The 12155-nt window shown below is 39.1% G+C and overlaps 1 protein-coding gene across 1 annotated transcript in view; it reads left to right on the top strand.

Moving 5' to 3' along the window:
• Positions 1-11294: 11294 nt before the first annotated feature.
• ADAMTS19 (ADAM metallopeptidase with thrombospondin type 1 motif 19) overlaps positions 11295-12155 on the top strand; it is a gene marked incomplete at both ends in the record, with an annotated part of 154936 nt that continues 154075 nt past the window's right edge. The window contains one exon of the mRNA XM_080636600.1: positions 11295-11379. Within this exon, the coding sequence (XP_080492726.1) occupies positions 11295-11379 (85 nt within the window). The remainder of the gene's footprint in view (positions 11380-12155) is intronic.

The raw sequence follows: 12155 nt of genomic DNA, 5'->3' as shown, positions 1-12155 counted from the left end.
CTATGATCACATTCTCTTATATTAGTTTTGGCTGGTTTTTTTCAGTTAGCTATCTGGCATATTGTAATATGGTTGTTACTGTCCACACCCACACTCTATAGGCTTTGCCTATTCTAGCTATTAATGTTTAAGCTGCTACCTCCAAGTTCTAGTAACTAAATAACTAGTTCTAACTAACTAGTTCTACTACCACAAATTCTTGTGAAGTTCACTTGAGTAAATCTGTAGCTGCAGAGCTCCCTCTAGCAGAGTTCAGTTACTCTTAGTCATTTTATCCAGTGTGTCCTCTGAAGTGGTTCTACAACTGCTTTTCTCTTCATTTTCTTAAAATAAATGGCTTCATCTAGATGCTTTTTCAGAAGTCAAAGTTAGATATTCTGGGAATCAAACTTATTTAAAATTAATTCTAGGAAATGCAGAAATATTATTTTCATAATAATATTCATGACAACCTAAGAGACAAAAGAAAACCACAACCCCAACAAAAAAACTTCTTTTGAAAAGATGTGAAAAGATACTTGGAAAAATCTTTAAAATTTTTACTCACATGTACCCTTCTGGGAGTATGCAAAACATGTTTCAAAAAGATGATGACAAAACAAAATCTTCTGTTGAAGGTATAAGAAGAAATCAAACATAAATTAAAAGGGCAATAAAAGATATCACAACCACTTTCGACCAATGACACCCTGTAGGTTTGAGAAACAAGCAGTTTCATTAATATATGACTGCTTCCACTGAACTATTAGTACACGCAACTTATATTTGAACAGTCAATAAAACAGAAAATGGTTTTTTTCAAGATCAAGCCCCAAGAGCCTTAGAACTTTAATATCTCCTGCTGATCTTCTATGATTGGCATATTTATTTCTCTAAAACAAATCAGTGTTCGTTTATTGTAATATAAACTACTGATGGATGTTAGGAGAACAAATGATGTAAGCTACTGACATATGCTAGTGACTTTGAATTAATCATTTGAAACATGGAAGTGAGATTAGTTTTATCTGGAAGGGTATTTCTCTTCTAATAGAAAGTTTGCTAGAAAAGAGTGTGCAGAAGTTGGACATAATATCTTAAATGCTTTAAAATAGTATGCTTTTTGTGAAATTCTGTAGGTTATTAAAGCAGGACCAAAACTTCAGCAGGCTTCATGCTGAGAGCTGGTATGTCAGAAAGCCACTGCAGGAACTTTACAGTATTCATAACCATTAAAGGGAAAAGGATGTTCTCTCTTTTTTTTCTTCTAGTTGTCTTCTCATTGTTCATCAGTTTTGTTTGTATTTATGAATCACACTTCTTTACAAAAGAGACACTTGATTTTGTTTACTGGTAAGAATTTAAGAATGGAAGAAATGTAAGTAGGGAAAACTTACGATGTGTTAATATGGGCAAGATGACACTCCACTGCCAGCCACATCTGAACTGCACATTTGTGCTGGTTCAATAAATGCAGCTGAACTCTTGTATACAAAGGACTGAACAGTTTACTACAATATGTTTTGCAGTCCGAAGGGGCAAAAGAGATAAGTGTGTTTTATTGAATGAGCAGTGGTCCTTCTCACTAGCTTTTTCACAGGCCAGCAGAGAAGAGGAACAACTTACTCATTTGGTGCATTTCCACTACCAAGACAGCCATTTCATAAGTCAGGAGCAATAGTTAGAGGAAAAGCTTGCTTATTTGGCCGATTTTCACATAATTTCCTGCAATCAAACAATAGCCCTGTTTGGTTTTGCTGTGCCTTCATCCTTTTTTTCTCTAGAAGTCATACTAAAGGACAATATAAACTGTATGGACCTCCTACCATGTAAAAACGTATGTTTCTTAAAGGAGTTTAACCTTCACAACCTCAGGTCAAAAAGGAATCAAAATTGATCTACCTTTATATAAACATAAAGTGGAAAACATGTAATATCAATTATGCTTTTATAGACTGTGAAATATTAGTGATAGTTACCATGGTATGTATTTACGTTCTTTGCCAGCACTAAGCTAAGCCTGAGTGCAGTTTTCTGATCTTAGGTTTCTTCTGAGCAACCAAATGTCTGAAAACTGACTTTAAGATTTTGGTCAAATGGTAAGAGTCCTACCTGTGTAAGAGGTCATTTATGCTGGAACACCTGGCTGCAAAGAAGGAAGCTATTTAACCAGGCAAGGCACCCCACTCTTACTTTTAATCTGCAATAACTTGAATTTGTTAACTTGCAGGTTGTATTATAGAGCCTCCGTCTTCCTACACCCACCCAGGATTCTTCACTGCTTTGCAAAAATTATTTCTTTGGCTCCTTTTAGCATTTGAGAAACTTTTCCAGAAGAGATGCAATTACATCCAGAGATCAAAGGAAGTCTTTCTCCTAATGTCTGCAGACTGATGCATGAGGGGATAAGTAATGTACAAAGAAATCTTTCTACGTTATGAAGGAAATCGGATGTGCTGATTTGGCACCAATCTGCAGATATCAAACGCAGGTTTACTGTGTCAAAAAAAACCCCAACCTTCTGTGATCTGTATTTTGCAAATACTTATCTTTCTTAGGAAACTGTAAAGTATAAAAGTATTTTCAATGTTTTAGAAAAAGGCACAGGCCAGATTTGAGTAATACTTACATTCAAAATATGATATTTTCCCTTTAAAGTCATCTTCTTACGAACATCTTAGTTGCACAATAGGTTAAGACAGTTTCAAGTCAAATTTCATTCACTCTTGCACAAAGGTCACTTATTCTGATTTCAAACATAAAAGAAAGTCCAAAACATGCTGTTACTGAGAGAAGTGGTAAGGCTTCAAGAAGAACCTGCTTTGAGTTAACTCCATTTCCAGAAACACATAGCCAGTTTGAGAGTCCAGGGGAGAGGAACAGTGCCTATCAGAGGTCTAGAAAACATGAATCTAAAAACATGACCAGTAGGAAAATACTGTAAAAATGTGCTGAACCTAGAGCAAAAAGACCTTAAAAGCAGTGATAAATGTTTAATAGACTTCTGCTGAAAAAGGAAAGGGAAACAAATTTTATTCCTATCTATAGATAGCAAAGTAACAGATTAAAAGTCGAACGAAAACAAAAAATAAAATTAGATCAGACCTAAGGAAAAATAAGCTTTCTAACAATTAAGAGAATTTAATGCTAGAGTTGGTATAAACTAGAGAACAGAGATTTTTCATCACTGGGGTTTTAAATCTCCCAATAGATCCAAATCAACAATTTTAAGACAGGACATTGGCATTACAACTGTTTCTTGAGCAGGAAGGTGGCTAAATGGGGTGCCCAACCATATTTTGCAGAATTACATTATGTGGAGAAGTGAGCAAGAGGGAAGCTTTCTGCTATGCTTACCTTATCTTTCTCTACTGTCATGATGTATAGGTATGTAATTGGGTGTACTTAAGGTCAGCTTCCTTAGGAAAGAAAAAGGGAAATGCATCTAAGCTTTTCTTAGAGCATCTTCCCACGTTTGTACACTTCCTTGAGAATGTGAGCTACTAGAAAATAAGCTCGATATAGTCAGAATTGACTGTACTGGTTATAATATTGGAGGTGTGTTCAAAAGCTGTGGCTTGTAGGAAGACTTATAGAAAGAAAACAGTGAGAAAACACTATAGAAACCAGATCTCTCCTGGTTTCTATAAGGCAGAAGTATGACTGCTATATGGCTGAGCTCCTTTTCACTTCATAGATGCAACCAAAAAGTCTTCCATAGCAGAAGAGCTCAATGTCTTTCTGGAGAGACATCCCTCATGAAGAGAAAGTGGAACTCTAAATTTTGGGATGGTAGCGTTTCACTGAAAGAATGTGCAACTGGATAGCTTAAAAATCTGTGGGTGATATGCAACTGAGAATCAAAATCAAGGCCTAAATCAGTACTGATCACAGTGAGCAACAGCAAAATGAACACCATAAACATACAGGAGTACCTTCTGTAGTTAGATGTTATCTCTGAAAAACTACCACACAGACATTGACCCTGTCAAGTCAACCACTCCTACTGATATGCCTCTAGAGCCTGGTCCTCTCCTTTTCTTCACATTAAAACTAAGGTAAAAGATGGGAAGGGAAAACTGCAGATAATCTTACTTGTTTAGGAAATGACTGAATGTATAAAAACTTGGATTAACATTATTTTCTTTACACAACATAAATATCAAAATAACCAGGTCTGGTATCTAGGACACCAACCTGGGAAGTGGTAGATCACAGAATCATAAAATCACAGAATCATAGAATCATAGATATGACTTTAATTTCAGCTTTTAGTACTTTTCCCTTCTGTAGTTTTCAGCAGATTACTGGATTCTGTCTAGGTCCTTTGCTTCACCAAAAATTAAGATTAAAATATACTTTCCTATCTTTCAGTCATGTGAGTAGATTAAAATACTGAAAACTGTAAAAGGCTATGATAGTAGGATCTTTGATAGTTAGGGTTAGGTACCACATGACTGGATTTGCAATAAGCCATTACTTTGATGTCTTATGAGAAATATTTCTATTGATAGGAAAATTCCTCTATGCACTTAATATCAGAACAACTGCTAGCCTTTCTTCACAGGATATCAAATCCTTTTGGTTTTTACTTACTTTTTTTTTTTTTTTTTTTTTTTTTAACAATATGCTTATGTTACCTACCCCAGGTATCATACAATATACTTTGAATACTCGGACTGGCCATGAAATGTGCTTATACTGCTGCCTGGCCATGGGGGTTAAATCATTGGGCTACAGCTCTTACTCTGGATGAAAAAGCAGGAGCAATCATGGACACCAGTTTTACATCAGCTGGTTTAGAAAAAGTATTTATAAATAATCCCAATGTTTTTTGACAATACATAATAGTTTGCATTTCATTGGACAACAGAGCTTTGGATATTAGCAACATACAGCACTTTTAATCTTCTAGGGTGATCTGCAAACAGGAACTAATGTCTCCTTAACAGCAGAGCTCTTTGAGCTCTCTGTTGACTGACACTTCCAGGCTTTGGCCAGGAACATGATCACCATTGTGTGTCTTGTGAATTTGTTTATTTCTACTGCCTGACCTCACTTGAGTACATCAACCTTTGTGCTTTTATTCTTATCTGCCTCAGAGTAATAAGCGGGAGAGAGAGGCAGAGATTAAGAACAGAGAAGCAAAACTGAGAACATCTGATGTGACACCAGTTTGCTGGGGTTTTTCTTCCCCACCTTAATTCAAGCAAAAGAGTACTTACAGAGCAGCTTGGAACCCTTCAGCTGTGGGTCTTTGGCTTTTTGCCTGTTTAACAGAGGTCTTACACAACCTGTGGTTTATGTGCTGTCACCTTGATTTCTCTGCATTTTAGCTGGTCTCCTGGTGCCACTGTTTGCCATTGGCCTACCTTCAAAGCGAGTGCCTGTGGACGGTACTCATCTGGTATGCAACATACTGTATGCTTTGACAACTCATGTGGTCTTAATGGGTTTCCCAGTTACAGAGGCTAAAAGAGCAAGGCAGCCTGTTCTGCAGGTTACCACGCAGCAGTTCTTATGAATAAATCCTTTAGATAGGAAAAAGTAAATAATTTCTGCTATGTTTGTTTTTTTATCTGGTAGATATAATAAAGTCTTTCTCTTCTGCGGCAAAGGAAAGTGCAAATAGGATATCCGCAATGTCATTTAAATGAATAATGACTTGGAGGCTAGTTAACTTCGTTTCTATAAGGCTTCATGATATCTTCAGTGCTTGCAGCTAGGTGACATGTTGAAGAAGGATGTCTAGAAATCAGAGTTCTCTTTGTGTTATCTTTGTTCAGCTATCCTATTGCCCTCTTTAAATCTATATGGAAAGAAATACGTATTTTAGAAAGCATAGTTATTTATAAGCCTCACCTTACAAAACAGCAAGGAAACGAAACCTGCTGCAAGGACCACTTCCTTTGATTTACTTACACCTTTGAAGTGGTATCTCATTATCTTCTCTTCATCCTTGCTTTTTTTCCTTGACTTTGTTATCTTGATCAGCTTTCAATCACCTCTATACTGGCTTATCTTGATTCTGGATTAATTGTCCTGCCTCGTCTTCTTTTTCTGCTTCTGAGTTAATAGTGTAATACATATATTGTTATATAATAAAAATAGTGATGCATCTATACTGATAAACTGAAGATGATACAGGAATTTAACAGCCAGAACCTCTAAAAGTAATTCAATTTTTTCAATATTTCTTGGAGCCATATTTCATGTTATACAAAATTTATCTGCCTTGCCTTTTGTATTTCTCACTTACTTATCATTCCCATTCCTGTAGTCTTCATTTTTATCTTCAAGTTTGTTTTGTTTTCAATATACTGATTTCTTGACAAAAAAAAAACAAAACAAAAAACCCACCCCCAAACAACAACATCACCCCTCATTCCCCAAAAAACCCAGCAGGTTTTGGAGGCTTTTTTTCTGAAGCTAAAATGGTGTAAATACAGTCTGAAGGGAATACCAATCAGCTATTTAAACTGTGTATGTAAGTAATGGAAAGTTATTTTTAACTCATTGTACGATTCTTAATTTAAGTGCTTCTCTGCATAAAATCAGAATAAATTCTGACACAGACTGGTTGCCTAGCAGGGTTGGGGGAACTACGGCTTATGGAATCTTTTAAACTTACTTGTTTACACATACAAGATATTTACCCAGCCTTCACTAATAATCTAACGTAGTTGTCAATTATTCTGGTTTGATAATAAATGCCATAGTTTTACACCTAGTCCCAGATGTTTGTAGCTCCTACCAAACACCTTCCTTTCTTGTACAGCTTGTATTCCTGCTTTCTGACCCCAACGAGTTTTCATGTGGGGACATGCCAGTAGGGATAGGACAAAGTAGTGTAGTCAAGTTGCCTACATTAGAAGAGGTTAGAACTTTTTAAAAATAAAATGCTACAGTCACAAACGGATAGTTTTTCACCAGGAAGCAGAACTCTAATTTTCCACCATTTTTGATGATACAACATTTCTCTGATTTCTAACCTGCTCTTACAGTCTAGCAGAGGAGTCAGTTTCATTATCCTAATTTCAGAGACAGACTTCCCTCCATTATAAGTATTCATGTCCATGAAGCTATTTTAAGGATATTTTCCATTACTGCTTTTTTTTCACAATATGACTTGGTGAAATAATTCACAGGGTGAAAAAACTCACAACTGTGACCTTGAATAAATTTAACTGAATTACCTAAACTCAATAGGATCATAAGAATTGGTGGTGCATCATAATAGCACATTGCTGCTACGAGTTTACCTTTGCACTTTTAAAGGTTTTGTATTTTAAACCAGTGGAGGTATTAAGCTCACAGTAGTTTAATGCACATCTTACGCCACGGGTCATCTGATTGGACTACTGAGTTTAGATGTAACTCTGAGATTTATCCTGAAGCAAGAACTGCTGAAGAGAAATTGTTTGAAGTGGTCTTACATACATACCTTTTAAATAAACCCTTAATTTTGAGCATGTAAATAACAGTATAGAATTACAGACTAAACATTCAGACTCCTTTGAGCTAATAGGCAGTGGAAATTCACTGTTCAGTTCAAGGGATAGGGAACACAACATTTTCTGAAATGGAAGAAATCTTATTTCATTCATGCTTAAGTGGAAAAAAAAATGCATCAGTTCATGTGTATCTTGCAGAAAAAAAAAGATTAGTTCAATATGCTTTTAAACATGTTTATTTATACTGAGATAACATTTGCAAAGCACCCTAGAAACAGGAAGATGTGAATTTCTGTTTCTAATCTCAATGGTCATACGATACACGGCCTTAAGGTAGTAAGAGCCATTCAAAACAGAATAGATTTTTTCCATCCATTTAGCATATTTTGTTAAGTTGTAAAATTCGAAACAAATGTACTCAAAGATTTTAAAAAAAAAATCAATGATATCATCAATCCCATAGATATAAAGTATATGCATAAATAATTAACTATTTCCTTGTGAGGAGGATTAAAGGGTGGGTTTTTTTTGTAAAAATCACTTCAGGCAATCTTGTATATATTGCAAAGCTGAGCTGATTTTAAACCATTTCTGTATGTAAAAACTTGATAGCTTTTACAGTTAGATGTTTAAGTAAAGAGAAGAAATAAACCAAGGAAAGTCCCTGACTGATGATGGCACCTGTATTTCTAGAAGCTGACATTTTGAATTCAACAGTATGATTTGTTATACTTATCTTAATCCTCAGAATTAAATCACTGAAACAGATTACCTGTAAATTGGTGCAAAAATTCTGCCCTTGCTCATGTAACGAAAGACAGTAACGGCAGCACTGATTTAAATAAAACCATAGTGGCGAAAGGTGTAGAGGCTGAAGAACAATATCCACATCTTCAAAAGATGGTTTGAGAAGTCAGTCACCACTGATGAGGGCACTATCATGAATGATCTTGGCACACTGAAGAAACAAGAAGCCAGCAGGTGGTGGGGCCTAAGAGAGCCCTTGCCCTGACAGCCCCTAAGGGACCAATGGCACAATTCTGTAAATTTAACATCAGGGAGGACTAAACAGAGAGGAAATTGCCAAATCTCTATCGATTTCAACAAAATTAGGCTGATTTATCTCAGACAGGAAGGACTGACAAGGACTACCTCATTTTCTGTAATATTTTTCTCATGTCAGTAAAATGATCTGGATTATTGTTATGCTTTACAAATCAACACATTCTTTACTTAATGCATTTGTGATTCTGCACAAGTCCCTTAGAATGCCAAGAGGCTTAGACCTTTCAGGTAGGAAGTGCAGTTTTAAAAATCTACTGGAGCAAACTAACTGTTTCTTTTCATTTTGCTTGACATTGACTTTGAAGATACTATTTCTTCCAATTTTACAAACGCATTGTTAATACTAGCCCTCGTGCAATATGTTCTGTAAAATAAAAACTATTTTGCAAAGCATTTTGGTGGCTTAGTGATTAAGAAAATGAAGTCTTTTGTGCAGTACATGTGGATACAATATAATTCTCTCTGCAAAATAATTGCAGTATGAAAGCATTGTTTTGTTCTTTTAATTCTTATTCTTTTAGACATAGACTTCTCTGCACTAGTTTCACAGTGACGACAGTTAGCATGTGGTGGTCTACAATACCGTCTACCAGTATTAACCTATGACCAGACTCTTTGTTAAAATTAATGAACACCAGTAGGGGCTCTATTTTATAGTGTACTTTCCCCAGAGTTAAACATAGAGAACTTCCCCATATATTTTTACTTTAACTATTGAAATGATAAAAAGAAAACATAAACTGAGCTACAGAAATTTGTTGCAGCTCCACATTGACTTTAGCTTATCTTTTATTCGTATGTGGAGACTTATTTGAAATGCTCCTCCTTTTTTGGCTGGTGATAAAGTCAAACATATTAAAGTCTTTCTCAATTGGCTTCTTAGAGTCTCTTTACCCCCTGCAGCTTGTGTTGAAAAGGCCAAATTCTGCTTACCTTACCGACAAGAGCAGCTCTTTTGTCTTTATAGTAAGAATATATGTGTGGATAAGTGAAGCAGAATTGGGTCGAAAGGAACTAACTCAACTTCAGCAGACTGAAAACAGTTACAGCAATTCAGTTTTAAAATAAGCAAACACATATGCCATGCCTTTTCCCCTTAACAGCCCTGCAGGGCTGATCCCGCTGGCTGTCCATTTATATCTTTTGGGATGCAACTACATGCACTGTAAGTAAAGATTTTCTCTGTGTATTTTTGCAACTTGTCTCTATATTCTGATTTGGTTTAAAAAAATATAGTTGGAATTTGTATTCAGTATTGGCACAGGAGCTTATAAACCACATTTTACAGCATTTTTTAATTAGCTGTAAGAACAGTTTTGGCTGTGGAAAGGCTGCAGTATTGGGCCTATTAACTAATTTCACTGTAAAGTAGTGTGTATGTTATTATTTACTTGGGAAACAAAACTTCACTTTAAATGCATTTTTAAGGTAATCTAATTATCAGGCAAATATTAGTTTGTAGGCTCTGAAACCCCCTTCCTCCACTGGTAGATGTAAATCTGTCATCTTGTTTTTACTAAGCCCCTCTTACTTTGCCTAGTGCAACTTGGGTCAGGTGACCAAAAAAAAAAAAAAAAAAAAAAAAAAAGATAAAAAAAGAAGAAAAGACCACTGTGTGACCTGTGTGACAACTCCTTTTTCCTATAAAACCAAAAAAGTAACCAAAAACACTGTTTGGAGGCAATTGAAAATACGCACCCATGTGGCATAGGTTTCAAGCAGCTAGTGAATGCAACAGACAGCAAACTCCAGCTGTCTTTGGCTTTTGTGGAGTCTAAACGTGTTTTTTATTTAGAGCCCTAACATGTGATTTTTGTTTGTTTGTTTTGCTTTTCATTTTATACAATTAACTTTTGGAAGGCATTCCTGCAGCATTGTAGCTTACTCCTAATGGCAGAGATGGCTTTCCTCTCCACCCTACATTGCTCTGCTTTACCCTAAAGCGCCGTGGTTACATTTGACACCACCGACAGTAGGTAAAGCAGCAGAAGTTGTGATAAGAAATCAGGCTTGTAGAGGAAGGGGTTTACCTGTTGCTTCTGCAGTTCATGATGGCATTAGACATGCATTTAAAGCTTTTGCTCGACTACCCATTTACTCGTTCCTCTGCTGACAGGGATCAGGATGGAAAGCGATGGGTTTCCATGCAGAGCTGCGTAACGGGGGCAAGAGAAGTTTAGAATCAGATTACACAAGACCAGGCAGACACGGGCAGCCTCTGCTGCTCCTTGAGTCTGAGGCACAGGCTGTGCGGAACGAGCGGAGCCCTCCCTGCTGACAGCACACCCGTCGGGGTGTGAAGGGCGCAAGGCGGCCGCGTGGCGCTACCCGAATCAGCGCCCCACGAAGCCACCAAAGCACCGGCCCTTGGCGCGGCGGGGCCACCGAGGCGGAGGCAGAGGAGGTGGGCCGCGCCGGGTGCCCGCCCGGGTGGGGCGGGGCGGGGCCGGCCGGGACCCGGCCCGGCGCGTCCCGCCCCGTGGGGGCGAGCGGCGGGCGGGGGCAGCGCGGTCGCCGCCGCCGGGGCGCAGCTGCCCGCCGGCCGCCGGGCTTCTGCCTGCTTGCGGCCGAACACGCCCGCACACACCGGCACCCAGCCGCGCTCGGCCCCGCCGTGCGCTGCATATCCAGCGCCGCCGGTGCTTGCCGCCCGCTCCGCCGGGAAGCGCGCTTCGCGCTCTTCTGCGGTTTCTCAGCGGGCGCTCAGGTGGCTGTGCCCCGCGGTGCTCCTCGCCCGGCTCGGCTCTGCACAGCCGCCCCTGTCCCGCCTGCCTGTGTCTCGCGGGCGCGGAGCTGATGGGGGCGGGCGGGAGGATGCGCCTGAGCCGCGTCTGCTGCGTTTTCTATCAGCTGTGCGTGCTGTCCAGCGGACTCGCCGCAGGTGAGTGCGTGCCTTTCGCGGGACGGGGCGGCCTCCGTGCCCCGCCGGCTGCCAGTGGCCAGTACCTGCCCGTTGTTGAGCGCCTTAACAGCTGCACCCGGCCCCTGCAACCGATGGGCAAGTAGATAATGCGAGCCCCAGCTCTTGGGGGCGCGTTGCAATGCCCTGATCTTCATACTCAGCCCTGTCACCTCTGCAAGGGCTGTTCCTAGCGTGAGTGGGATGAACGTGTAAATGAAACTGTCTCCTGTCTCAGGCTGGTGGAAGCTGTGTGTTTATGTTTAGAACCGTAATACTGGTATGCTGGGATTCTACGTAAATTGTGATATGGTTTGTGTAATATGCTGTCATTACAAGTTAGTGGTTTGAATTCAGTTTGATTATAGTGATAATCATGCACAGCTATCTGCCACTTGTACATGCACTCGCGAATGTGTGGCCATGGGGATGTGTGTGTTTGGCAGCACTTTTGAAATCATTGTGGGTCTTGCAAAACTTGCTGAGAACATGGTTGACATTTTCAAATTTTTTTGTTAAGGTTTCCCCCGCTAAATTAACCACTTTTTTAGCTGCATGAAAAAGTTGCCACTTTGTATAAATGAGGAAAGATTTGTGCAACTCTCATTGCATGGAGGTGGTGGTCATGGAGAATATCCTCAGCTACTGTTACAACTTCTGCCCAGCTTGAGCTCGAGCTCTCTCACAGTTTAGCAGGATCGTGGTGTGTCCCAGACCCTTACACAGACAGGGATTCCCAGTGGCTGGCCCATCTACCA

The sequence above is a fragment of the Psittacula echo genome (assembly GCF_963264785.1).
Source record: "Psittacula echo genome assembly, chromosome: Z".
NCBI lineage: Eukaryota > Metazoa > Chordata > Aves > Psittaciformes > Psittacidae > Psittacula > Psittacula echo.
The sequence above is the reverse complement of the archived record's forward strand: the minus strand, read 5'-3'. Positions and strand labels throughout refer to the sequence as shown.